Raw genomic sequence first — 27,046 nt, forward strand, 5'->3', positions numbered from 1 at the left:
ATTCCGCTCTAAAGACATGTCGAACAGATCATTCGTGAACCATCTGATTGCACCGAAGCTGCTTTTCTGGTCTATGCGCAATGTTTAGTTGTGGCACCGTATTAGAAAATTAATGCTTGGTTTCCCTTTTCACATTCAGACTGTTAACTGGACATTGCAGCAGATAATTGATAGTCATAGCTGAAATAATAAGGAAGACTTCTAGGAACAATTAGACCATAAAGAATAAGAAATTCTGACCAAGTCACCATCATCACCGTTATTATTATTATAATCATTATCATCAGTCAGCGGCCTTTCGCGAAAAAAAATGGACTGGTCTGCGCTGCAGCATGGCGACTTTGCCCAAGAAAACGTTGCTGCCCACACTGCTTTACATACACAGGTAATGATTGAGCACCGGATAGACCAAACGTGAACGGCTCGGAAAAAGAAAAAAAAAATACGTGTAGCGAGAGTTACAGCAGGGAGCAACACGCGACACAGTCGAATTTGCTTTGCGAAGCTCGCGAGAAGTGCAACATGTAAGCCATGTTCGCAAATCCCTTACAGCTCAACAGACGAGAAAGTTACGAAATGGATTAGAAAAAGAAAAGTTTACTAGTGAAAGTATCTCACTTTTTTTTCTTTACGTGAATGCTGCCCACGTGAACACTAGCGTTAAAGCAGGTTGTTATATACGTTACAAGATCCCGCAGTACCTCGTTAATTCCCAATAAGCTCATGGAGCTCACAAAACGCGTCAAACTTCGATGACCACATCCACGACTTCGCTATGCTTAGGTACAGGCTCTTTAGAAGTCTTTGTAACATTAGTTGACCATTTATTCCCTGAAAGCGGCCTTCACGGCGTCTTGGCGTGAAACGTCTTCCATTTCGGTCAACTTGGGGGTGGGGGAGGTGGTCGCTGGTTAAAACCACAGGTAACGTTACAGCGCTCTGTCCTGCGCTTCCGTCCGTGAGATCCTGCGTCGGCCTGTTAAAAACATCTGTTGTGTGACAAGATGTACAGACGAACGCTCCAATACCGAAATGCGTGGGGCATCCGAAATCGTTCCTTGCACAGGAAATTTCGTTGTAAAGGTCGCACACCGCAGAGCTCACAACAAAACTGGGACTGAATAATTCCTACGTTATACAAGGAATTTCGTTCTACAGGCGTTGGTTGCATAAGCGCACGACTACCACCCAACCGAAATGGATCATACTGCTAACGTTACGTGTATGTAACGAAATGTCGCATAAATATGTAATACAAATATCGTTTACATCTTTCAAGACGTACTACGCACGCGCCTAGCTTTGGTATCGTTGTGCAGAGGAAAGAAGCCATGACTCCATCGTGCACAGATTGTATCGTTGTCGCGCCATGCATAACACTATCGAATCCAAATTTAGCGTCCGGCTCGGCGTTCATAGAGGCGTAGTTTGGCAGTATGCCTGTCGAACTGAGCAGGAGTGGTCGCATTTAAGAGAGCTCGCTCTCCCACAGAAAGTATAATCCGTCAAACTCAAACCTGTACTCATCGAGAGTTATAAGGCCTACAAGTGCGCACTTTGTTGGAGTAATTTGACGGATACAACGGCTATGGTGCCCCCACGTTCGACTGCTATAGTATCCGGAAATGGCGTGAAGATAATCGGGCAGCAAGACAGTGGGATAGCGGGCCCACTACGAAGACGGCAGGCGTACCACGAATAGGAAGCGATCACAATCGTCAGATTAGACCACAACGACCTCCACAAGCTGTATCATAAAATAAGCATGAAACTTTTGTATAATACGCAAATAAATGCCACATGTGCAGTTTGTAACGTCATTTCTGTACCTTAGTGCCTATACATTCTAGGCAGCATGTACTACAAGACCTCTTACGTATCCCACTACGACTGCGTCTCCGACAGAGCCCGCCCGATTTTTTTTTTATTTTTTTATTTTTTTGACATAATGGATATAAGGTGTTCAGGCAACTACGCAAGCTTTCGTCAGCGCCTACAATGATGACGATGATGATTTATTGGCACCCCCATTGAAACGGGCGGTGGGAAATAACCACCTAGCCTGCTTGAGTTAATCAGATATGCTACAGACGCTTCTTGTACACATATTCTCCAACTTTTTTCTCTTTCTCCCAACCTTTCTATCTACATTGTACCGCTACCTATGGCTGTAATGGATACTGTCGTATTGATCTCTTCCTCTTTTGCGCTGGTGCTCTAAATGTATCTTGCTTATTTCAGCTGCTGGACGTTTGATGCTACCGTTCACTTTAAATCCAAGCACTTTTGAAAGGTGCGCGTTACCTACGGGCATAACTGCACGGTGAATACCTTCGTATTCCATTAGGATGCGCTGAGTAGTCTACGGATTTTCGCTGCAGTAGACGCATGCCTCATATTGTTACCCCGGTTTACGTTACCGGTTTACGTTGTCACGGCATAGCTCACATGACTTCTCGCGGCGCCTAATAAAACTAGAGTTCTCTTTTTCTTTGTTTTCTTAACTGTTGTAAACTTAGCCATAAACTGGGATTGGTGTACTCGTTTACGTTTCTAGAAATTTCTAAAGCCGACGCAGCCTCGGCGGGGTACGTCCGAGACCCTGCATAAGTAAAGAAGAAGTTCGCAATGATTGATTGCTATGTTTGTTTCCACAGTGCCGATCAAGCGCATCTCAGTGGCGGTAAGTACGCAGCTCTTGCTTAATCGCGTCTGGTCGACTTTGACGAGGAAGTCTTTAATCACTCAACGCTTGCCGGCCAACTTTGCGCTGTTGATTGCCCTCTTGTCAAGCGGCTGAATGATCGATGTTCTGTTTAATAAAAGAAAAGAAAACGTGCATTACATCAGCGTTTCCCAACTCGACGCTGGTTGTGTGACATCGGTATTAGATTCTATCATGCTTTATATCTTCCTGTTTTTGGTGGCGCGATTCCCGATGAAAGACATACAGACAGCATCTAGGCCCGACGGTTCGCTGCTTATTGAAAGAACAGTTTTCTTTCTTCATTTGTTTTATTCACTTCGAAAGAATATGCATAGCTGGCTTTTGTCGATGGCCAGAGACGCTATAGTCCTTTCCGCTCGCATTTAGGCACACGTGCCGGCAGCAGTTGGTCCCTTTTTTCTCCGCCAGACCGGACTGACTTAAAGCTGAACTAATTTCTCAGGGAGGATGTTTGTACGTCCGATAAGACTACTATCCTTACTTCGTATACTCTCCACTAATTTGCTATCGCAATCGATGCTTCGCTTTTCGGGCGAAACTGTGACTTTTTCTTCTTTTTCTCTAGGAGCAAGTGGTATGATATTCTAGTAGCGTTCCTTATGCAGTGCTGGTACGTATTTAGGGCACAATTAGTCGATGTCATTTTCTGTCACACAGGGAGACCACAGAACTCGGAATATTCATTCGCGAACTCTCGTGCGTACAAAAACCCTCACCTGCGCTGCCATCCAGTGTGGGGCACCACAGTTCTGCCAGTCTACTCGTTGCCGCGAAGGTAGCGCCACTAGTAAACGTGAACCTTACTTAGATCGTAATAAGCATAGAATAAACCGCAAACGCCCAGATAAAATACAGGCTGGGATGTAGGGTGATTACTAATCAGTAAGTAGGGTGAACGTAATAACAGCCGATTTACTTACAGTAATCTGCGGGCAAGTACTGAGCATCCAGCCTTGGTACTACGGCCTGGCCTTAAAGCATCGTAACGTACCGTTTCCCACGAGCTTCCGCGCCAATTTAAAATTATAATCTCTACAGGAAAGACGGAGGTAGCGGAGGAGGCTGCCTTAGCAGTGGCAATAGCCTCCACGGAAGCTAACATCGTAGTAAGGGACTCCGAGACAGCCATCAATAACTATGCAATAGGAAGAATCTCGCAGGAAGCGCTGAGAATTTTAAACAACTTTCGTGAAGATCGCCACATTCACATTATATGGGCACCCGCACGACGGGTCGAGCAGGTGACACGCAACAAATACTGGGAACGGAGAGAGACCGGATGGCCAGCTTTAACGAGATCACCAAACACTATAAATTGGGAAGGGCCCATTTCCCCCCGGCACACTCCTCGCTGAGTAGACGGCAAGCGACGGCATGGCGCCTCTTACAAACAGATACATAACCGTACCCGGTGGCCTACCACCGCTACTACCCGTACCTTTACACGGATAGGTGTAGATTCTGTCAAGAAAGGGCGGACCTACAACGTATGGCTTGCGCTTGTCCTCGGACACCCACACAGAATGCATAAACGAGACTAGAGAGCAGTGGGAGACCGCGTTCAGCTGTGCACCGGAAGACCAACTCCGAAGATGCCGCCAGGGCCCAAGGGCTCGAGGCCGTCATCTAGGTGGAGAGGCCTAGGTCTCAAATCTGCTGTGCACAAATAAGGCTTATTCCTCCTCTTCCTCCTTCTCCTCATCCCCATCCTCCTCTACTTAAACAGCGCACAGAATTTTCGGCTCGATCACTCTAAATCATGGCCTTTTCATATGCACCAAAATCTTTTGACACGCCCTGGGCGGTTGTCGGTCTCTTTATAACATTTAGGGCTCTTGTATACAGTGGTTGGTGTCACATTAAGTGAGAGGAAAAGTAACGACGAACATCGTTTAATGCAGCCAACACAATCTTCATATAGCTCTAGGTAAAACAAAAAAAAAACTTAATATTCAGATAATTCTCGAATAAAAAAAGCTGAAAACACCCTTTCGCTTCATGTGGCTCTGAAGCAATTACCAAGGCAAGTTACCACACAGCGAATTCAGCAGTTTTTTTATTTTACAGACGCCATCAGAGCATGTTTCATTAAAGAGCTTAGAGAGAATGGCTTGTTTTGCATATTCACATTTTGGACGTTGTCAAAACGCCTGGAGCCAAGAGAGTTCGGAGATAAATTGTGAGGGGGAGTTAAAAAAAAAGTTCGCGCCATGTTTACGTTAAGACGCAGAAGACTGCGAGAGCAAAGAACATTATTTGTGCCCTCGGGTTTCGAATACAAATCGCGAAAAGGAAGATAAGATTAAAGTACACACTTTTAAAGACATTAGCGCAAAAATGGTAAGTGATAACTTGATTCGGTGCGACAGACTGAGCCAGGTCGATGCGAAATTTCTGAGCCGTGTGAAACGCGAAGATGAAAATGAAAAAAAAAGTTAATAATCTACAGCTTTTTGTGTCACATGATATATCATGTCAACTGTTATCCACTGGGAACCAAAAACTTCAACGAACTGTTCTCCTTCGTGGAGCTTTTTCGACTGTGTAATTGAAACAAAACATGAGCTCCGCCAAGAGAAGAACTTTGTTGCCGGTTCTCTATGCGAAGAGCATAGCGCAACCTTGAGAAATGGCTGCGGGCAAAGAAGGAATAGGCGCATACCACTGAGGCCATATCTTTAGTGTATGTTGATATTTTGTCTTTATGTGAACGCTCAGCACAGTGCTCGCTCTTTTTATTTTTCAATCCAGAAGCAATTTCTATGGTTCAGATCGGCGGTATTAAATGGAGCTCCCATTAATGTCAAGCTCACAAGACCAGACAGACAGAGAGACAAGAAACTTTATTTAGTCCTAAGGGACTACGTTGTCGTAGTCGCGGTCCGCACCTGTGCCGGGGGTGGAAGACCATAGTCTTCAGCCCGGTCGCAGGCCCTTTGGACAGCCCGAAGCTGGGCTTTAAGGTCGTCACTCTTGTCGGCTTCTTCCCAGTCTTCTTGCTTGTTGAAAGACGAGTGGTGCAAAGCAGAACATTGCCACAGCATGTGGTTAAGGTGGACCGTTCCTCGCCGCAGTGCGGGCAACAGGGATCCACACCCGGAGTGTAGTGGCTCAGCCTGGATCGAGACGGAAAGGAGCCCGTCTGCAGAATCCTCAGCACCCAGGCCTGGGGTCTGCCTAGCTTCGAGTGAGTAGCCGGAAACTGCCTGCGTCCTAGCTGGTGATCTCGCAGTGATCGCAGAGCAGTGATCTCGCGGAAAGTAAGCAACAGGGCCGTGGTTCGGTCGGTCCCCTGCGAAGCCGGGCCCCTCGGACCGGTGCGGTGGACGAAACCTCGCGCCTGGTCGTGGGCCAGCTCATTGGGGTTGATCGAGCCGGGGGAGACGTTCCGGCCCATGTGAGCCGGGAACCAAATGATGACCTGACGGGCCGTGCCTGACTTGCGGGTCCTCAGCACCGCCGCAGCCTCGGCCGAGATCGAGCCGGCGAGAAAGGCCATCGCCGCCAACCTGGAGTCCGTGAAGATGTGCGTGCGCCCGGGTTCGCACAGAGCCAGCGCCACTGCGACTTGCTCTGCGACGAACGCCGCTGAGCGTTGGATAGACGCCGCATTCAGGATCTTGCCCTGGGGGTCAACCACCGTGGCGACGTAGGAGTTTGATCCGGTATACCGCGCCGCGTCAACAAAGGACGCGAGCTCTGGGTTCTGCAGGGCAGTCTCGATGAGTGCTCAGGCTCTGGCTGCGCGCCGGGCCTCGTTGTGTTGTGGATGAACGTTCCTCGGGAAGGGGGAGACTCGAAAGGTGTCCTTTTCATTCTCGCAGAGCGAGACTGCGCACGACTCCTCGGCCATGGCTGCCAGACTCGCCATCTCGAGTATTCGACGGCCGTCCTTGGTGGTAGAGAGGCGAACGATCTGTGCCGTTTTCTGTGCTTCGACCACTTCGCTCAGGGTGTTGTGGACCCCGAGTTGCATCAGCTTCTCCGTGCTGGTCGTCACGGGGATGCCGAGGACTCGTTTTATGCTCTTCCTGATGAGCGCGTCGATGTTGTTCTCCTCCGACCGCGACCAGTTTAGCGCGGAAGCCACGTAGTTGATATGGCTCATGAGGAAGGCGTGGTAGATCCATAGGAGGTTGGCTTCGCTGAAGCCCCCCCCCCTCCTGTTCGTCACTCGCGAAACGAGTCTGAGCATGTTCTCAGTCTTCGCGCTCAGGCGCGCGACCGCCTGCGAGTTGCTGCCCTCTGCACTGAGGACCAGTCCGAGCACCCTGAGAGAATCTACCCTCTGGATGCGCTGGCCCGTCTTCGTTCTGAGTTCGATCGGTACTTGGTCCAGCGTCGTGTCGAACTTGCGGTCCTTTCTGTCGGGCCGATACAGCAAGAGTTCCGACTTGGTCGGCGAGAGGACCAGTCCCGTGCCCTCGAGGAATTCTTCCGTGACGTGCAAGGCCTCTTGCAGGGAGGCGCTCGACGCCCCCTTCTCACAAGACCAGAAATCGCATTTGCTCCAAAAGTGGGCGCGCAATGCACGTAACTAGGCAGCGACGATACAACCAGTTAGCGCGCTACCGCGGCAACCGTACCGTAGTACCTTTATTAAATGACCCTATGCCTGCAAATTCGTTCATATAATATACCCGTCATATCTAGCGCGAACCCCTACTGCGTTATTCTTTATTTCATGGTACATATTTTGGTAATCTGATCAATCCTCGATTATTTGCTAGAAGCATTACGCCCCCTGTGCGACTCCTTGCTGTTAATACAGATTAAAATATGAGTTGTACTCAAGCTTTCCTCGCCCGTCTTCGTATCTCTAAACATTACCCTGGCCGTATACCCTTCGATGGTTTATTGCAGGATCCGTCGCTTCCTTTTGAGAGAGAAAAAAGAAGGGAAGGGGCGGTTTGTTTTTATGGAAAGGCAAATAAGTCAGCCTAAGCTACCGCTTTCTCTAGCGTGATACTTTGAACTTGAGAAGGGGCAAGGTAAAGAAAAGGAACGATGGGTGGTGATGACGAAGAAGAGAAATATTGTAGAAATTTACAGACCACGCCAACAGCAAGATCAGAAATTCAGAAGAAGAAGACCAGAAACAGCAAGATCAGAAGACCCGAAATGCGAAGCATCGATTGCGGTAGCAAATTAGTGAACAGCTATACGGAGTAAGGATAGCAGTTTTATCGGCCGTATAAACTTGTAAACATAAGCATACTAACTAAATAGCATGGTGTCACGCGTGCACAAGCAAACAGGAACACACCGCATTCAATGACCGCAGAAACTCGCTGCCAAAACGCTGCAGTGAGGAAACGCGGCAGCAGCAGCGAGCGAATTGACCTTCGTGCTGCCGCTCGCATCAACGCGAACTAAGTCGCGAAAACACAGCACAGCGCGGATTCTGTACCCGCCGCAGATGGCTTTCAAGATACACCGGCCTGGACGGGAGCGCGCGGCCGCCTGGGCCGCCCGTAGTAAAACTCGCCCCCCTCCCCCAGAAGCCCAGCACGCAATGGAAGGCGGCGTGCTTCCTCCCCGCTTTCGTCCGTTGCGTGCGCGAGATTGAGTCGCGATCGCCGCCTCACACCCTCGCATGCTTTCACTCGCACATACAGCATATGGCGAGCGGCGACGATTTTATCGTCCTTGGACTTTGTGTGGAACCTCACGACGACGCCGACGGCAGAAATGCGCCTGGGATATCCATGTAATTGATATCGCAATAAAATTTAACGGCACCTTTGGTCCCCTGACTATTGCTCTCGATTGTACGTGCATACGTTACAGCATCGATAAAGCCACTTGCCTAGTACAGTGCCTCGTAAAAAAAAACTTAGAGCTGCACTCATGATTACGGCTCATCTGCCCGCGTCATGCAAGCGCCCAAGCAAAGTCATCAAACATTCGTCAGTTGTCGACGTGTACGATCGAAGAGACCATCGTTAGCCGTTCTGGCATGTTGCCAGAATCAGCGCAACACAACTGTGCATTGCTTTCCAGGTTGCCCGTTTCTTTCCACGCTTCGAGGTTACTAGTGGAATCTAGTAGGAATCGCGCATTTACGTCTTTACACAACACATGTAGGACAAGAAATGCGCGTTTCTTTCATGAGTTCAGGGCTGGAAGAGAGAAATGCGGCGAACACTGACCTTCTGTGTTGACGGTCGAGATGTACGTCCAGTTGTACATGAGCAGCGTGTCGACCATCATCTGCGACTGGTACTGGTCGGAAGGCACCACGCGCAGGAAGTACTTGAAGAATTGCTTGCTGCTCAGCTGCCGCGATGTGGCCGAGTAGCCGATCTGCGGGATGTTGAACAGCTGCAGCAGGTTCTGAACCTGCAACGAGAGAAAAGAAAAGGCGAGGAAGGAGTCATTCCTATTCCTTCTTTTTTGTTTGTCTTTGAATGACGTACAAGATGCGTTAATGTTAAAAAATATATTGTTGGTTCACATCATCATGTGGAAATGTGTTGAGGGAAGAGCGTTGTCTCTGTAATCATGGTGCCACAGCTATCACAATGAAACAAATGCTGTTTTTGAAAACTTATCTTGAAAGCCTTCTGTATAATTTCCGGCAACACTTCAGGTTTCTAGAACTCTTTATAACCCGACAGGGAAGGTACACGTTTAGTTGTATTTTTTCTTGTACTGGCTTGCTCCAAGTGTGGTACGGCAACCCAGACACACAAGATCCAGTCTAAACTCAACAGTAGCCGCAATCCAGTACTACCACCAAATGCTCAGTGACAATTTGACCCACATTAAAACAGGCGACAAGCAAAATACGTACAAAGAGGAGACTCGCACGAGAGCGAAAGGATGGTGGTGTATCAATAAAACACTGACTGGAAGGTTGACCGAAGCGAGCGCATGAATCTATAGTACGACGGTCATAAAAAACCTTAAGGTGTAGTGAACTAAGGCCGATATTTTGTAGCGACACTTTTTTCCGACACCTTTCTCGAGCTTCAGGGCAACGCTCTACCCTCATTATCAACGGAATAAGCTTTTCATGAACTCTGGATGACAAAAGTGGCACAGAATTCAGCGCAAGGCATCGCTACAAGATCGCTGTCCAAATATGTTAACCTGTGTATCAGGCGTAATAAGGTCATGGCAAGAGAAGGTACATCATTATGAGAAAAAGGAAAACGGTGCTAAAGTTAGTGGGCTTCACACGTCACCAGTGCGTAGAGCGTCCAGGACAAAAGGTGGAGAATCAGGCATCCAAATTGGCATCTTCATTATCACGCTCGCGAGGGTGTATGGAGACAAAGATGCTGTGACAACTTCCTCCTTCCCCTCCTGGATACAATGAGGTTGGTTCTTGCTGACTCACTCTCTCTCTCTCTCTCTCTGCATGCCAACAATGTTTTCTACCTCATTTAGAGAAACTAAGGTTTCATGCTAGCAATGCTATGAAAGTAATAGAGCAGCTCAAACAAAAACTCGAGCCCTCTTTTCCTTCGAGCTTCCTTTTTTTTTTTTTTTTGTGGGGCTCAACACCCTCCATTCCCTCTGGCTTTCATTCCCGCTCCCCCTTGCCTGTCATGGTCCTGTTTACTGCATATTGTCGGCAAGTCACATAAGCAAAAAATGTTTTGATCATTTCATCCCACCCCGTGTTTCTCGTGTTATCTGCCATTTCTCTCCGATGGTGCCAGCGGGTCAAATGGGCAAAAAGCGGTGTTTGATCTACCCTCAGACTTGTCGGGGACAAAAGTTGGCAAGGACCCCACACGCACAGCTCTGTTGAGAACACGTGCGACACGTCTGCAGGGGTAGCGCTAAACTAAGACGCAAAACAAGTTACGAGCCGAGCACTGTGCAACCACCGTACCACACCGAACTACACAAAGTTCACTCGAGTATAATGCTGGCATGCAAAGTGTCCTAAGGTCCGCATCTAGCATGCACCGCAGACAACGCGTGTAGTTAGAATTAGACACCAATCGCGTCACGAATATCTCGACAGTTTGACCGGCCCATTCGTCGCACGCCTGAAGGCCAACACGTTAAGATACGCCGGCTAAAGGAAGTCTTGTGCTGCCCTGCGTCACACGACATCTTGCATTCGGTGCGCTCGGCGTCGCTTGCCCGGACAGGCCGATTTCGCACACACTCCGCATCACGCTATCTTTTCTGCGCTAAAAAAATAAAAGAAAGACTAACGCTCAAAGGGATAAAATTGTTAGGTGTTTATTTTTCATAAACGTTCATGAAGACTACGAACTTTTGCTTACCAATCGTCTTTGCATAATTTACTGGCGGTGACAGCAGTGTAAAGACCTGTCAGCCACTCTAGAGCCTAGTTTGTATCAATCCGCGCTGGTCCGCCTTAGTCTCGGAGGGATCGCATATCGCACGCGAATCGTATGTGCGCCACGACGCCGGCGTCTTAACAAAAGGTAGGCACTTTTTTTCTGCCAGTACCAAAACGCTTATATGCAAAAACTGAAAGTCCACAAGGTATTACATCTCGTGCCTGTATGTGTTTCATTGCACTTATTGAGTGCATGTTTCTTTTCTTTTTTTTTTTGTCTTATTCACTTCGTAGTTTTGCCATGTTAGCCGTAGGTGCCTGTGCTGAGCCTCCGTGCCAGCAATGCGGCAAGAAGCATGCTCAGGCGGTGAGGCTTGTCGAATAAAACTGCATTTTAAATAGCAGCTAATGGACACACAACTTTCCACAACGGAAAGAGGAGCCGCGTCGCCTAAACACGAGGGTTCGAGTGACGCACGCTGGAAGTTGGAAGGGGAGAGAGCGAGAAAACGTATTAAACGCAAGGGTATTGAGGCATCCTCGAACCGGTCCCCACACGGCCCAATGCGGCCAAACGAGACGAAGGGGAGAAGCGGGCGAGTGGCGCGCCACCTGTCGGGGCAGCGCCGTACATTGCGAGGAGGGGTCTTCTGTGTTTGCCGCAAGATGGCTCTGCGTGTGCGCCAAGCGCTGAAGAAATGTAGCTGAAACATACATCACTACGCGTTTAACTGCGACTTCTGTGATTTACATGCTCATAATTACCGATATACACCGCAGTATAACTTTCTACGGCTCGTTTCTAAGGCAACACCGCATTCGGCGGCGCGCAACTAGGCATAGAATTCCTTGAAGGTTGTGCCTGATCGCTTTCTCGTTGCGTACTATTGTAAGCATACCATGTGAGATAACTATTGTGCTTGTGCTAGCTCAATGTGACACTTCTATCTCAACAGACTCGCACTCAGCATAAAAAGGCATCGCAAACAAATTTTTAAAAGAAAACTGTCAAGAGCGTGCGGCCTTTTAGCAGCAGAACTGGTAACACATTCTGAGCACAGCGCAGTTCGTTTTCAAGGGCTCTCTGAATGGTACCGACGAGGTAATGGTACCTTCAAGGCCCGCCGGAGCACAGGTACGTTAGGCTCACGCTGAGATATATGCATTGTTGTGCTCGAAATAATGCAGAAAAAAATCTATTAAAGCGAAAGCCTTACTGGCCGCGAACTTGCGATATCGTCGTGGCCGTGCTCCGAGGATGCACATGACGTCATGACGTGATTATCAAACTCATCGACAGTGTTTACTGGAATCGCGCTGTAGTAGCATGGTATCTTGTTTTTGTTTTTGTGTATAATGTCAAAGCGAGGCATTGCAGTTCCAGAAAGCTATCTCTGACTTCTATTATCATCGCCAAATTATTTCTGTCAAAGTTTTCTTCCCTCATCAGTGCTCTCAGATCGCGATAACGTTCATGGCTACGCCGCAGAAAACCTTGCTTTCCTTCCCTCACGGACACTGTATTTCTTTCTTGTGAGGATTCATGCATACCTGCAGGTGCGAGGAGACCATCGAGCACCTGTGTGCGTATCTGTCTTTGCTACGAGGTGCTCTCCGTCCGGACAACTTTGAACCGGCTGCACACGATACCATATTCCGAGACAAAGATAGTCGAATCGTGGTCCCATTCGTCACTGGCGCGACAAGGCTATCCGAACACTAGTGCAGTTCTTGGAGTGCAACGGCCTGCTGAGCGGCCGTTTATAGTCCTCCTGCGCCTCCAAATTTGCCCACGTCGTGTTCATTCTCTCTCTCTCTCTCTTTCTGTATTTTTTACCCCCAGTGAAGGGTAGCAAACCGGATGCTCGTCTGGTTTACCTCCCTGCTTTTCCAATCCTTGCTTTCTCTCTCTTTCTCTCTCTCCTTCACCCACAACACTTGGTACTGTCGCTCCCTTGCTTTGTCAAGAAAGAAACTGCGGAGTTGCCCTCCTCGGCGCCTCTCTTGATGCCCACATTATACTCCGCCCCTCCCGCCCCCCGAACGATATATAGAAACTAATCTCGAAAGCCAAGCTTTACCGTAATGTGACGGCAGAAGTGACAAGGTAACGTCATAGTCGCCATGTCTGACAATAACTCACCGCGAAAGGCGGAAACGAAGGCCCAACTTCGCATAACTTTTTCACCACGCAAATACCAGTGCCGCATGTTACACTGAAAGATGTGGACGACGAAATTTTATCTTGATGCTAAATTTTAGTAGGAACATAGTAGCGGTAAGTCGTTCACTTATTTGTTTTTCTTTTTTTATGGTGGTGCAAGAAAGACGCACAGGTCTCCTTAGTGAAGACAGGAAGAGCAAACAACTGTTACCGTGACAAGTTGTCCTTATTCGCCGTTCACCGCTTGGAAAGTTAATGGAAAGTTAATGTATGCTGCACAAATTAGGGAAAACAGATGCTGAAATTTCTCTTACCGTCAATCCTAGCGAACTGTACGAAGAACATACGCCAGATGTGATAAATAAATCATTCAGAGATTTACGTAGAATATTTCTGTAAACAGAACAAAAATGTACGTAGCAATATGGTTGGTTTTTCCTGTCCTGTGTCATGTGTATAGATACCAGTGTTTTCTTATAACGCATATTTTGTACTCACGCATAGTTAGTTTTGGTGTAATGCGCATTGTCCTAGCGTTTCTTCCTTCCTTTTTTTTCTTTCCTTTTGTTTCTTTTTTTTTACTTCTTTATATTTTCTCTGTCTCACCCATATTTGTGTACGCCAGGTCATTCAGGTTTCCCAGCCTTATATTGTTTGCTTTCGTTATTTATGTGACAATTTTTTTATGTGCCCATTTCTGTCCGTGAGCAGCTGCGTCCTGCAAATTTACTGTGCGCATTTTAATATGCCGCGCTTTCCACTGTATGCCTTGTAGGGGGCACGGCGGCGCGTCAAGCCTTTCCAGGCCTTTCTGTCCGTGCCCCTAAGCATCTCAGGATGTTTGAATAAACTGATTTGATTTGTAAGACCAATGCTTGCAAGCTTACTTTTGTAAACATGTCCACGTCCATTGATTCCACCTGCCAAGAACTTGGAGCAAATAGAGTTCCTATTTCCTTTCTTTTTTTTTCTCTCTCTCTTTTTTTTTCCTTTTTGCGCACCCTAAGTGTGACGACAGTGCCTCCGCTTCATCGTGGCATCACGCGCAATATGTGCCCCAGCTAACACGGACCATGTTTAAAGAAAAAGAAAACTCGATGCCTTCTGTTTGGGTGGAACCAAACGCACCAGTGTGTTGTTAACAATCTCCGGGAGAAGCCATCGCAGCGCTTCCTGCTCTTAATAACAGCGCAGTTAACAGTAATTATTAACGAAAGCGTTTGTTATAATTTTGCGGCCACGGGGTCCATGCATGGTTTTTAGGGCACATTTTGAAAGCATATCCCTTTCTGTTGCTTGCGAAGTGCTACCGTTTGCTCTGCCCTTTTCTCCCCGCCTAATTGAAAGTCGCTGGGGCGTGCAAGAGGCGGGCCGCGGCAGATTTTTTATGGTTTCGCAGACTTTGTTTTTTCAAGCAAGGAAAAAGGAGTTACGCGGACAGTAACGCGTCGGGAACAACTGCAAGTGATGTTTGCAAATGTGCCCTGAAAGCCTTGCATTGTCATCGTGGCCATAAAATTAACAACTGATGTGTGTGGGCTAAATGTTCATCCCTAACTACTCCGTTAATAAACACAATAAAGCGCACAAAACAAATTACAGTGATTAGAGTTACACAGTGCCGAACTTACAGCGCATTTGTTTATGTCTTTCACGGTTCCTCGCTCCATTGTGCTTCATCCTTTGTGCGCTCTTAGTAAGCTCCCAAAGTGTACAACCTTCCCCAGGACCGGAATGACTCAACAGTTTTATTCCAATGATATTCTTCCTCGCTCTTCGCCAGCATTAAGACCGACGCTTCACGCCCGCGTGCCCACAGGGTCGGTCGGTGTTGAACGATTCACGATAAGAAGGAAATAGACTCGAACGAAATGAATCCCCACATGACACTGACCCTGGGGCGGTATAACGTAAAGCTATTCCCAACGTTTCTATTCCATTTCTGCAATCAGCCCTCCACGATTGGTCAAGCATTTTTCGGGCTACCCCCACTTCGCTTGTCTATTACGCGACGTCAGGAAAACCACCAAAATTCCTCACATCTGATACGACGTCCACACACTGATTGCGCGTGATTAGACCAAACAAAAGAAATATTATTACGACCAATTCTACGCCTTTTTTTTTCGCCATAAACCTTCCACTGGTGGTCAATACTTTTCGCGCTGCGCGCACTTCGCCTGTCTGTTACGCGACGTCAGAAAACTGCGAAAACTCAACACGTTAAAGTGGCGTTTACGCACTAAACATGCATTAATAAGCCGATCAAAACCGGCTTTTCTTTTCCTCTTTTTCTTCACTATAGCCAGAGACTGCTCCTTTCCGAAATGAACATAATATGGCTGCCCACTGATCTTTCTGACACTGGCTACTCGTAGATGCTGGGAAGAATGCATTTATCTGCGTATAATAAACTTTCCGCACGGCAACCTTACGTTGTCGAACCCTTTCGGCACGTGCACAACATCCTTTTGCCAACTTTCCTTCGCTGAGGATATCTTTTAGCGGCATCATTGCCCTTCCGTTGCATGTCGCCGCGATTTTTCACCTCACACCGAACGCTAAGCAAGGAGAAGCGGGCCAATCGCTGACGTCGGCACTACCCTCCTCGTTCCGTTATCTACATTTCCCTGCGCTGGCCCGGCCCCACCGAAACCATCATTAGTTCTGCGGGCTCCTCGCCTCTTATCAGCCAATTAGATATGAAAAGAAACCTATCGAGGTAGGCAATGCTATTCGCTTTGAAAGCAAACAAAAGTGGCCTCCTATAAAAGAGAGCGTTTCATTGGCCTGTCCAAACAACACTGCGGGTCATCGGCCGACGGTTGCGTTGGCGATTACGCAAATTTGACGTCAGAATATTGAAAAAAAAAACATATTGGAATAGTTTTATGTTACAGTGCATCCATCTGCTCTCAATCTTTATTCAATATACAGTTGGTTTCATCCACTCAGACGATTTCGCTCTTCTTTTTTTTTTTCCTTTATACAGTCCGTGTCAGCTGGGCAACCTGGGTATACCTTCTTGGTAACAACTCCAGAGCGCAGGAAAAGACACTCACGTACACACACTCACCATCATCATCATCCTACGTATTTTTACGTCCACCGCAGGAGGAAGGCCTCACCCTGCGATCTCCAATTACGCCTATTTTGCGCTAGTTGATTACAATGTGCGCCTGCAAATTTCCCAATTTCATGACCTCACCTAATGTTGTGCCATCCGCCACTGTGCTTTCCTTCAGTTGGCACCCATTCTGTAGCTCTAATGGTCCACCGGTTATCTACCCTACGCATTACATGGCCTGCACAGCTCGATTGCTTTCTTTAATGAAAACTAGAATATCCGCTATCCCCGTTTGCTCTCTGATGCACACCGCTTTCTTTCTGTCTCTTAACGTTACACCCAACATTTTTCGTTCCAACGCTCTTCACGTGGTCTTTAGCTTGTTCTCGAGCTTCTTCGTTAACCTCCAGTTTTCTGCCTCATATGTTAGCACCGGCAGAATGAAATGATTGGACACTCTTCTTTTCAACGCCAGGGTTAACACCCAGTCAGGAGTTGGTAATACCTGCCGTGTGCACTTTAACCTAATTTTATTCTTCTGTAAATTTCCTTCTCATGTCCAGGGTCCCCTGTGAGTAATCGACCTAGGTAAACGTACTCCCTCAAAGACACTAGACGCTAACTGGCGATCCTGAATTCTTGTTGTCTCGCCAGGCTATTGAACGTTATTTTTGCCTTCTGCATATTAACCTTTAAACTCACCCTTACACTTTCGCTTTTAAAGTCCTCAGTCATCTGTTACAATTAGTCCCCAGCATGTCTGAACAAGACAATGTCATCTGTAAACAGAAGGTTGCCGAGGCATTCGCTGTTGATCCTCCCTCCTAAGCCTTCTCAATTTGATAGCTTGAGCACTTCTTCTAAGGGTGCAGTGAATAGCATGGGAAGGATTGTGTCTTCTTTCCCGACGCCTTTCTTGATAAGTATCTTTCAACTTTTCTTGTTGAGAACCAAGGTAGCTGTGAAACCTTTGTAGATTTTCCCAAGATATTCACTGATGGCACCCGTATTTATTTATTACGCAATGTCTCTCTATGACTGCTTGTGTCTCGACTGAATGAAACGCCTTTTCATAATCTATGAAAGCCATACCAAAAGGTTGATTGTACTCCGCAAATTTCTGAATTACCTGAATGGCGACATGGATGTGATACTTTGTAAAATATTCCTTCCTGAAGCCAGCCTGTCCTCTTGGTTGACTGAAGTCAAATGTTGCCCTTATTCTATTAGAATTTAGCTTGGTAAATATTTTATACAATACTGAAAGCAAGCTAATGGGACAAAAAGTGTTCATGTGTACCAGAGAGCTGGAAGAATGCCAACGTTATACTAATACATACGAAGGGAGAAGTTAAAAAATTGGAAGTCATAAGGCATTGCGTAGAAAGGACCGCAAGCTTTTCAAACATGATATATCTTCCACGTTTGATTAAATCAACTGTTATTCCATCTGCTTCCACCGCTTTTCCTTGGGCCATGTCTTCAAGACCCTTCTCATTTCATCACTAGCTATAAAAGGAGCCTCTGTATCCCGTTCATCACTACTTCGAATGAAGGTAGCCTGGCTGCTCTGGCTATTGTACAGGTCAGTATAAAATTCTGCTGATTTTACTATATCATCGCAAAATTGCTGATGATCGAACTTGCCCTGCTTATCTTTCAGCACGTACATCTTGCCTTATCCTATGCCAAGTTCTCTTCACTGATTTCATGCTGCGGCCAGTTTTTACTGCTTCCTCAACCTTACCCAAGTTATAATTTCAAATACCCCTTACTTTCTGCTTCTTGATCAGTTTTGACAGTTCAGCGACTTCTATCTGATCTCTTGAGTTAGACACTTCAATGCTTTATTGTTTCTTTATTAGGTATTTTGTTACTTGGTATAGCTTACCTACTGGTTGCCTTGGTGCCTTACCTGCCAATTCAATTTCTGCTTCTGAAATCAGCCTAGTTACGGTTTCATTCATTACATCTACGCCATCTTCATCTTCCTGTTCTAAAGCTGCATATTCGTTTGCAAGCAGCAGCCTGAAACCGTCTGCTTTTGCCCTTACTGCGTCTAAGTTGGCTTCTTTCTTCTTCACTAGCTCTCCTCTTTCTCTATTCAAATTGAGAGAAATCCTAGAACTCACTAATCTATGGTCACTGCCCTTTTTCCATACCTAACGCTTCTACTTCCTGCACTCTGCTCGGATCGGCAGAGAGCGTGAAATTTATTTCATTTCTAGTTTCTCCGCTAGGGCTTTCTCAGGTCAACTTCCTGTAACTGCACTTTCTGAAGAAGGTGTTCATTATTAGGGGTCTGTTTATTTCCGCGAGTTCTATCAACATTTCCTCTCTAGTGTTCCTAGAATCAATGCCGCAGTTTGCCAACTACTTGTTACCCAGCCTGCTTTTCCACCGCTTTCACATTGAAATAGCTCATGACTACAGTATACTCAGTTTGCACTTTCTCATTGCTAATTCAACACCTTCATAAAACTGTCCTATTTATTCATCGTCATGACTGGAGGTTGGCACGTAGGCTTGTGCTACCTTTAATCTATATCTTAGCTTTATTACTACTCCTACCCTTTCATTAATGCAGTGGAATTCATCATTGTCGCCCGCAGCGTCCTCATGAAGTAGAAATCCTACCCCGTATTATATATTCTCTGGAATATCTCTATAGCAGAGGACGTGGCCGTTAGTCAGCACTGTAGAAGCTTGACCAGTTCTCCCAATCTCCCTAAGGCCAATAATACCCTAGGGAACGCCTGATGATTCCTCAAAAAGCCCCGCTAAGCTAGTCTCAATCGAGAGGGTTCGCGTGTTGAATGTTTCCACGTTCAGTTTCCAGGGGCGGCCTGTCCGAATTCAAAGATTCTTAGCACCCTCTGCCACGTCGCAGGTCTGACTGCCGCCTTGGTAAGGCGCTCCGCAGCCGCTGGTGACAGAGGGCCCTACGTTAGTTGCAAATGTCGCGAGGGGGGTAGTGGCTGAATACTGCACCAGGGAGGCCAATTCCTGTTCTGGTGAGCGGACGTCTTTTGTTGAAGCTTAATGGGCCTTCCTAATTTGGTTGCACGCGGACTAGTATTGCCCCACTGGCTCTCGACAACTTTTTTTGCCGTTGATAGGCGTCACTCCAAGCCTCAAAATCTAGTGGGCTTGAGGATGATTCAAACATACGACCTTCAGATAAGAAGCCCGGTGTTCTACCTCTGCTTTGCACCCCCGCCTACTAGATTGTAATAGGTGGTGGCGCACTCGGACACAGGCGGCTACGCACTCACTCACACGCAAACATCCAAGAAAGGAACCGTCTTTCACACAAGCGCTCGCGTGAAACAGGAGCTCTTTCTCGGACGTCGCTTTGTGTGTTAGTGCGTGCACGTATGGAAATATGTTTTCTTGCGTTCTGGAGCTGTTGCCAAAATGGATTACCGACTAGCCCAGATACAAGTTCTTCCGGGTCTACCCCTTCCATGGCCCAGGACGGGCCTCGTTCTTGTGATCATCCCTGTTTTGAAACCCACCTGTATGGTGACGGCCGACGACCCGGGCCCAATGACGCCCACCAGGTTCTTGACGCGTCTCGCCGGTCCCTTGGGACAGGCGGCGGGCGACTCGGTGAGGTTCTGGCCACTGACTCCGCTCGTCTCCTGGGCGCTGATGGCGTCCCGGATGAACTCGATGCTCTGCTCGAGCGCTGTGGGCGAATACCAGCACGAGTCCCTGATCTCGATGCCCAGTGTCACGTTGGGCAGCAGCGCATCATTGCGGTTGATGTCGTCGATAGTGTGCAGAGAGGCTTCCACGCGCTGGATGCCGTAGTGCTCGCGGACCTGTGCGAATGATTGAGCGCGTTGCCATCGCAACGAGTGAGGCAGAGACTCATGGTCCGTAACCACACCATGCCGGCTACGTGCTCAAGCGCTAAATACGAGAATATGGCACTTTAAGGTGCGCAAATGCGTAAGACAGTTCAGTTAACATCAATGGGCTGCAGTTGAGCAACCTACAGCTCGTTGACCATCAACTGTACACCATTATATATATATATATATATATATATATATATATATATATATATATATATATGAATGGCTAACAGTGGGATTGCAAGAATGAGTTATTGGTGGATTGAGAAGTCTTCTTTCTAGACTATACAGACATCCCATGTTCATTATAACTCTTCATGTCTGAGCACTCTATTGCAATCATTTAGATACAACACGTCATATACAATATATTTGTATATACACTTGAGTTGATTGTATGAAGTCGTCTTGTTATCTGTCGTGTTGTGTGGTTATACTCGGCGACGTTAGGCTTCTACAGCCTCCGAAACTGCCGACTTCAGTGCGTGTTTTCGCGGTCTTTTGTGTACTTTCGCGTATTTACGGTACTGTGTCTGTCTTCTGAATCTCATTGTACTCTCTTCTGTGCCTACCTTTGCTTGTGTGCAGAATTTCGCGAACGTTCGTGCTCTAAGACTGTGTTCAGTGTTTTTAAATGCTTTCTGGATTCTTACTTTTTCTTTGCCCCGCAACGAGGAGCCTGCCCCACTAAAGGCGCCAACGTCTCTTTTAATTTCAAAACAATATTCAAAATTACCAAGTTTCTATGCTTAGTGCGCTCTATAGTACATTCGGCTTGCCACTGACACGTTTAGTCGAAGCGAAGCCTTGCGTATGTCAACAGTTGCGGAAAACTCGAGGGCTAAGCGTTCCAGCCATGATATCGTATTGACTGACGCGCTCCATGCATTGTGAAAGAACAAACACGATAATCAATTTACGCTACGTATGCCTTGATACTAGGTGTGTCTCTGCCACGTGGCATTGCTAGTTGTAATTTGACTCGTAAATAAGGCGTAACTACTTAAAGATCCAGATTGACCAACATCATCAACTTCACTTTTTTTACACAGACTGCAGTTGTGTGTAGGTTGAAAACACCACTGCTGAAGATGGATGGCACGCTTATTTGTCTTTTATAAAGACCAAATAACGCCTTGCATTAGAAAAGTGAGGCTACAGAAGGGAGATAAAAAATGGGTTTTGCGATAACGACTTTCTCGCTCCTCTTGTTGCCTTCACTGTTAAACCATAACCAGGGAGTATCTCGCATTGAATGCTAACAGCAATTCTGTTAAGAGTTTACTGATAGACTTAATCTTTAGAAGGAGTCGCGGAGAACGTACACTGGGTTGTGCAGGACGCGCTACAGAACTGCGCTGATGTTCATTCTATTTCTAAACTTTATTCGCGTTTACTATCCCTAATATTTCATGTAACCTTAGTGCGACTCAAGTATTTGAACACTGCCGGTCACAGGGCTGATGACATGCATACTTATGTGAAACCAACTTACTCTTTTCTGTTTTTAACCAGCACTGCAACCTGAAAACAGGCTTACCCCCTTATTAATGTTTCCGTCGCACCAATGGAGGAAGCACGTTCGGATACAATACTCCAAGGAATTAGTGTTTCCCCAACGCATACAGGACACAACGATAGGTTCGTCTAAAACTTTGATTATCCGATAGGCTGCGACAGCCAACTGTAGCAATCGCATTTACTTGCAATGCGCAACACACCCACAGAACTGCTCCCAAGGTTTCGTTTAGTAAAGTCAGTGCCCAGAGCTTGGTTCCTATCAATGCATTCGCGGTATTCTCCTTTTTTTTTTCCTGATGTGATCCACTCTACAGATTAAGTTACAAAATAAAAATGAAGATATGGGTAGCTGAAACAACGAGGTATTCTTAGGCCAACCACGTGGCTCAAGCCACAACCGCCGTGTCATTTCCTTGGCACCCCGTATATTGGCGGGTCGCCACACGACACTGCACTGAACGACGGGAAGCAACGGCATAAATTGAGAAACTTAAACGAGCTCAAATCCTGATGCAGTCAAGTTACACCTCTCCATTATCTGCTATTATAACCTCTCTGCTCTGTCCGCATTTGCCTTGTTCGACACAACAGCCCCTCCTTCCTGAAGCTAGGCAGGCTTCCTGCCCCTCTCGGCGGCAGTTGCCAGCCCGCTCCTTCCCTGTTACCCTCTCTGCGCATTGAAAGCGTGTTTTCGCATCAAATAATAATAAAGACAAGAGGTGAACGGAAAGGTACCTCTCCGCAGGTGCGCGTCTGCGCGTTCTTGGCGTCCGGTGACTGGTGCACGGGGAAGAGGGCGCCAATGATGAAGTCCCCCGGGATGCTGCCGGTCTGCCGCTGGGAGCTGAGCGGCACGGCACCCCATGCCCCGTGCCGCTCGGCCGCCATGTCCAGAAGCAGCAGCAGCACGCAGACCTGCAGCAGCCACCTGCGAAGCGGATGCAAATGGCAATCGATCAGTGCTCCGGCTATCAGGGCTGCTTGGGCACGAATGAGAACGCATTTCTTAATTCACAAACTGTTTCCATAGTCCGCCAGATCTGAGGGAATATCCTGGAGGTCAATGCACAGTTTGTTAGTTGGCTTTCAGTAGAGTAGAGACCTGCGCTTCTTGGTGCATTCTTTAGCGAAAGAACAACACATGGCGCACCAGGAAAACGGTGACGTGTAGAGACCGTGGCGACATCCACAGCGCTTACGAGGTTAGTTAGCTGACCGACGCGCCACCAGTTAGTTACAGAACAAAAATCTGCTTCCGTGCGTCGTCGTTACTCGTTACCAAATAATTGCCCATACCCTGCTAAAAGGTGCTTGAAATAGCAAATACATCTGAAAGAATCATACCGAATAGCAAAACTCGTTACTTAATTTTGCTGCGCGTTTCAAGAAACGCTTCCGCTTCCTTCTTACAAGGCTCGGTGAGATGAGGCACAGCTTTGGTGACTTGTGCGAGGAAGGAGAGATAAGAAAGAAACGATGTTGCGTCGAATGACGCTGTCTCCAATTGCACCATCTACCTTTCTCAGCCTGATAGTTCTTCCTTTTCTTTTTTTTTTTAGCCTTTTCCAACACAACCGCAAAGACAGTATTAAAAGAACTAGCTTAAAAGATCTGCGTAAGCTTCCTTGAATAACGAATAAAAAACAGAATGACGCGTCTCTGACATGAAACCATGCCAAAACTTCTTAAGATGCACATCGAGTCACCATGCCTTCAGGAAAGACGAGAACAGCAGGACATCGTCTACGGTACCTCATGCGCCGCGAAGCAACGTGGCCTCGCGGTCCTTTCAGCTTCACACACTCGCATACGAGTGATGTTTGCGCATTCCGGTCACGGTCAAAGTGACTGCACGTCCGACGCACTCGACATATCCGATATGAAAAGTTGCCAGCGTCAGGTGGACCTCGTTATAGAGGGCAGAGTGTTTGCCCCCCCTCCCCGCACGTGACCTTCAGTCAGCTGACGCTGCTGGTACCATGAAGGTCACTGCGGTCGGCCTGCGTGTGTAATGGATCTCGCGACGTATCAACGCATTTAAATGGCGCGTTGGCTTTCTTGTTTTCTCTTTTGTTTTTTGTCCAAAGCTGAGCACTCTTGCGCCGAGCGAGTGGCTTTATTTGCTCGCTGGCCAGGCTAGCACTAGTCAGAATGGCCTAGGAAAACGGAAACGAGGAAGTCAAGGCTGGCGTTTCCCCGCGCGTCTAAGTGCGTATTGCACTAAAGTAACCCAGCCTATACGAACAAGGATTACCGGCTTAGTGTTTCCAGGTATTTCTCGTTAGGATAGATGGTGAAACACTGCTGCATGGGCTACGGGTGCGAACAGACGCGCATATACGATAACAAGGACAGACAGGACGAGCATCTTCTGTTTGTCCTCTCTCGTACTGTGCTGTCCGCTCGGTCTGCCTGTAGTTATATCTGCACGTGCGAGTCCGCACGTGTCGTTCGTCGGAGAGCTCACGGCTAACTGCAACAGAACCGTACAGCGTGAAATGTTATTTACAGGATGTGACGATCCAAAGCTCACGCACCGACCGGCGTGTACGACGCCACTCAAGAGACGCCACGATAGAGCGAAGCTTCCTGCACAAGCCGGCCTCGTGCCTTTGGCGCACTTCCGGTTTCCTGGGTTGTGGCGCTAAGATTAGTGTCGCCAGAGGCAATGTTACGGTAGTACTTCCTGACGGTGGTCTACACGCGCGTGTGGGAAGTATCCGCGATGTTACACATCATTAACTGAGCTGTCTGAATTTGATTCATGTGAACATCGCGTCTCAATGGCTGATGATTCTGGCCGATTATATGATAGCGTTTGACGTTATAAAGAGGCAGTTGCCGTGACGATGGCCAATCGTGGACGACACTTACGAAAGAGAAGTTCTGGGAAGAAAATAAAGTTCTTGGGGTTCAACTGTTCAGGTGCCAAACAATCGTAGTGTTGGACACGTGATTAGAGATGCCAGTGGCGAATAGCTCTTACAAACGAAAAGCTGTGTGAATTCGGCCCGAGGCGCCAGTTGACACTTTTTGCCGCCGTATACCTAATCCTTTTATTCATGCTATTGTAAAGCTCTCAATTCTCGGGGTGCTGCCTGTCGCTTCTTTTCACTTTTGCTGGACTCTGTTCTCTACATATTGGTTGGCTGTTCTCCGTTAAGCTCAGATCGCTCGCCCCTCGTTGGTATACATCCGGTGACAGGCATCGGGCCATCCCGCTATCCCGGTAAAGAAACATGTATATTCAGTCAACTAACCTTTCGTACTGTTTCAACGCACACGACTTACGAGGAATGCCATGACACGTAGGTAATGGATCGAGTGCGCGAAGGCATATGGCTGCCTTACTATAAACTAACCTTACTGAACGAACGAAACAATCGTTCGGTACACCAGTATCGGGCCGAGCGAGCGTGGGAGCGCGGGGCTCCGTGCGCGCGCATGCGCACCTAGCCGGCGTCGTGCGCCGGAGCGTTGCCGGTGCTCGGCGGCTAGTGCACGGGCACATGTGTTCGGCGGCGGCAGTTCCCGGCGGCCTGGGTCAGGGCGCCCCGCGTAGTCGCCGGCGTCGGCGTTCCCGCGCCGGGCCGCCGCACCGGCTCGAGCCGGCGGTCCCTCCACCGCCAGAGGGCATCGGGGTGGTGGTGATGGAGCCACGAACGCCGCCGCCTGCAACGACAATGACGTTTGTTTTCGCACCAGCACAGTGTAACGATAGGAAGGGGCGAACGGAAAAAAGCTGTCATTTCGACAGCCTGACAAAGCTGCAGGCCCCCGCATTGGCGATTACAGCAACAACAAACAATCAGTTTATAACTTTTGAAAAATTGTACAGAGGAATACGAATATAACAAAACAAAGTTGCGGAGCAGAATGCAATCTTACAGGTATGCATGAAGTATAAGCATATGTTCCTACACAGACAAATGCAATCTTCTGTAGAGATGCAAATGGAAAAAAAAGGAAAGAAAAAAAGAAAAGAACGCCTGGGTTTACATTATTATGCAAACATTTTTCTGCTAGATGCATATAAAGAACGAAGCGAGCAAACATACTCTTCGTGTCGCGCAGAATACAAGTGTTACATGTATGCCACAGAAAAAACCTAAACAAAACCGGAAGCCGACAAGCTTAGAGACGGAGGTCTAAAGTGACCACCATGGGGATCGAACGAGAAATGTCGCTGGCGGCAACGTTTCGACGACGGGACTCACGTTCGTCAAGACAGTAAATATCATTGCCGATACGTTGGCTTCGGCGCCATTCACGGTTCGACCACTTGTGATAACCGAAGCACCTGGCCACAGATGTCAAAAGCCCACTCAACACCGGGCAGCTCAGAATCGGCGACCCTTTGCCAAAGATCATATTTCCCAAAAAAACATTGGGTCACACAATTTACTACACGGGGTCTTCAAAGTTAAATTATAACGCTAATTTTGAAGGGGCCTGGACCACCTCTCGGGCTTGGTGATTCACACCTGCTCATACTCGGCTCCCCCTACTTACTGACGCCTTACTCTTACTCAAACTCACGCCCACTTGGACTCACTTCGAGTACCCCGTACTCTAACCTCTTATAGACTAGGCCGGGCTCGCTCATACACAGACTCACGGGACGATCTCGGTCTGAGCGAGTCGACCCATCAGCGAGTTCGCCTACCTACGGCATGCAGTGACGCTAATGAGCGACACTAAATGAAACTGCATTTGTAAAATAGTCTTTTAGGACGCTATTTTCATTTCTCTGGCAGTAAAGGAATGACTATACTAGCGAAGAAAACAATGGTCATACTTCCATTTCTCGAATTTCGCACGGACACCTCAGCGCCGGTGGTGACGTAACGGGTTTCAGATCAGTTTGTCGCATTTGGGCAGTTTCGTCGCAACAAAAGTCTTTAGAATTCGCTAGGTCGAGTCAGAGTAAACGCGGTCAGAATCCGTGACGTCCCGGCGGTGCGCTGTGACAACCCCAGTGGAGCGTAGCCACTCGTCTTCCCTACGGGTCCCCGGTTCTGGCGTGCTAAGCCTACTCTTCAGGTAAGGCCGGTAGCTTCGCTATTTGAAAGCATAATTTACTGATACGATCTAATACGTCACTCTAGTGCCTCTTTACATATGCTGGAACCATGATAGAGGATATTGTCACTGCGACATCCGGCCAGCATCTCGTACACTACGTTTCACATTTGCTCCACAGTGGAAGCTTCGTTACAAGGCGCTGCTGCTCTGGCCCCTCGGTATTGCGCTCGTACGCTGCTCCGAATTGGTATAGGCGACTCTCGGACGCTGTGGAACGTAAGAAACAGGGACACGTCTATTCGCAGGCTGTCGCTTATGATACGCTGACGCCGACTCCATGTAGCTTCCTCTCCAGCGCCCGCCAGATTATACTCCGAAACCAAGCGTATAGAAAAGTTCAAGGACCACT

General features: G+C 47.7%; 1 protein-coding gene across 3 annotated transcripts in view; it reads right to left on the reverse strand.

Moving 5' to 3' along the window:
- Positions 1 to 27,046, reverse strand: part of LOC142585204 (metabotropic glutamate receptor 5-like) — a 406,950-nt gene that overhangs the window by 104,853 nt on the left and 275,051 nt on the right. For 2 of the 3 annotated variants that reach the window (XM_075695764.1, XM_075695765.1), the window contains 4 exons: positions 24,975 to 25,284; positions 22,348 to 22,540; positions 19,747 to 20,055; positions 8,881 to 9,070 (listed from right to left, as the gene is read on the reverse strand). In XM_075695764.1, the coding sequence (XP_075551879.1) occupies positions 8,881 to 9,070; positions 19,747 to 20,055; positions 22,348 to 22,540; positions 24,975 to 25,123 (841 nt within the window). In that variant the 5' untranslated portion in view covers positions 25,124 to 25,284. The remainder of the gene's footprint in view (positions 1 to 8,880; positions 9,071 to 19,746; positions 20,056 to 22,347; positions 22,541 to 24,974; positions 25,285 to 27,046) is intronic. The other variant, XM_075695766.1, reaches the window with a different exon arrangement.

This window comes from Dermacentor variabilis, chromosome 6 (assembly GCF_050947875.1).
Source record: "Dermacentor variabilis isolate Ectoservices chromosome 6, ASM5094787v1, whole genome shotgun sequence".
In the NCBI taxonomy this organism is placed as follows: Eukaryota; Metazoa; Arthropoda; class Arachnida; order Ixodida; family Ixodidae; genus Dermacentor; species Dermacentor variabilis.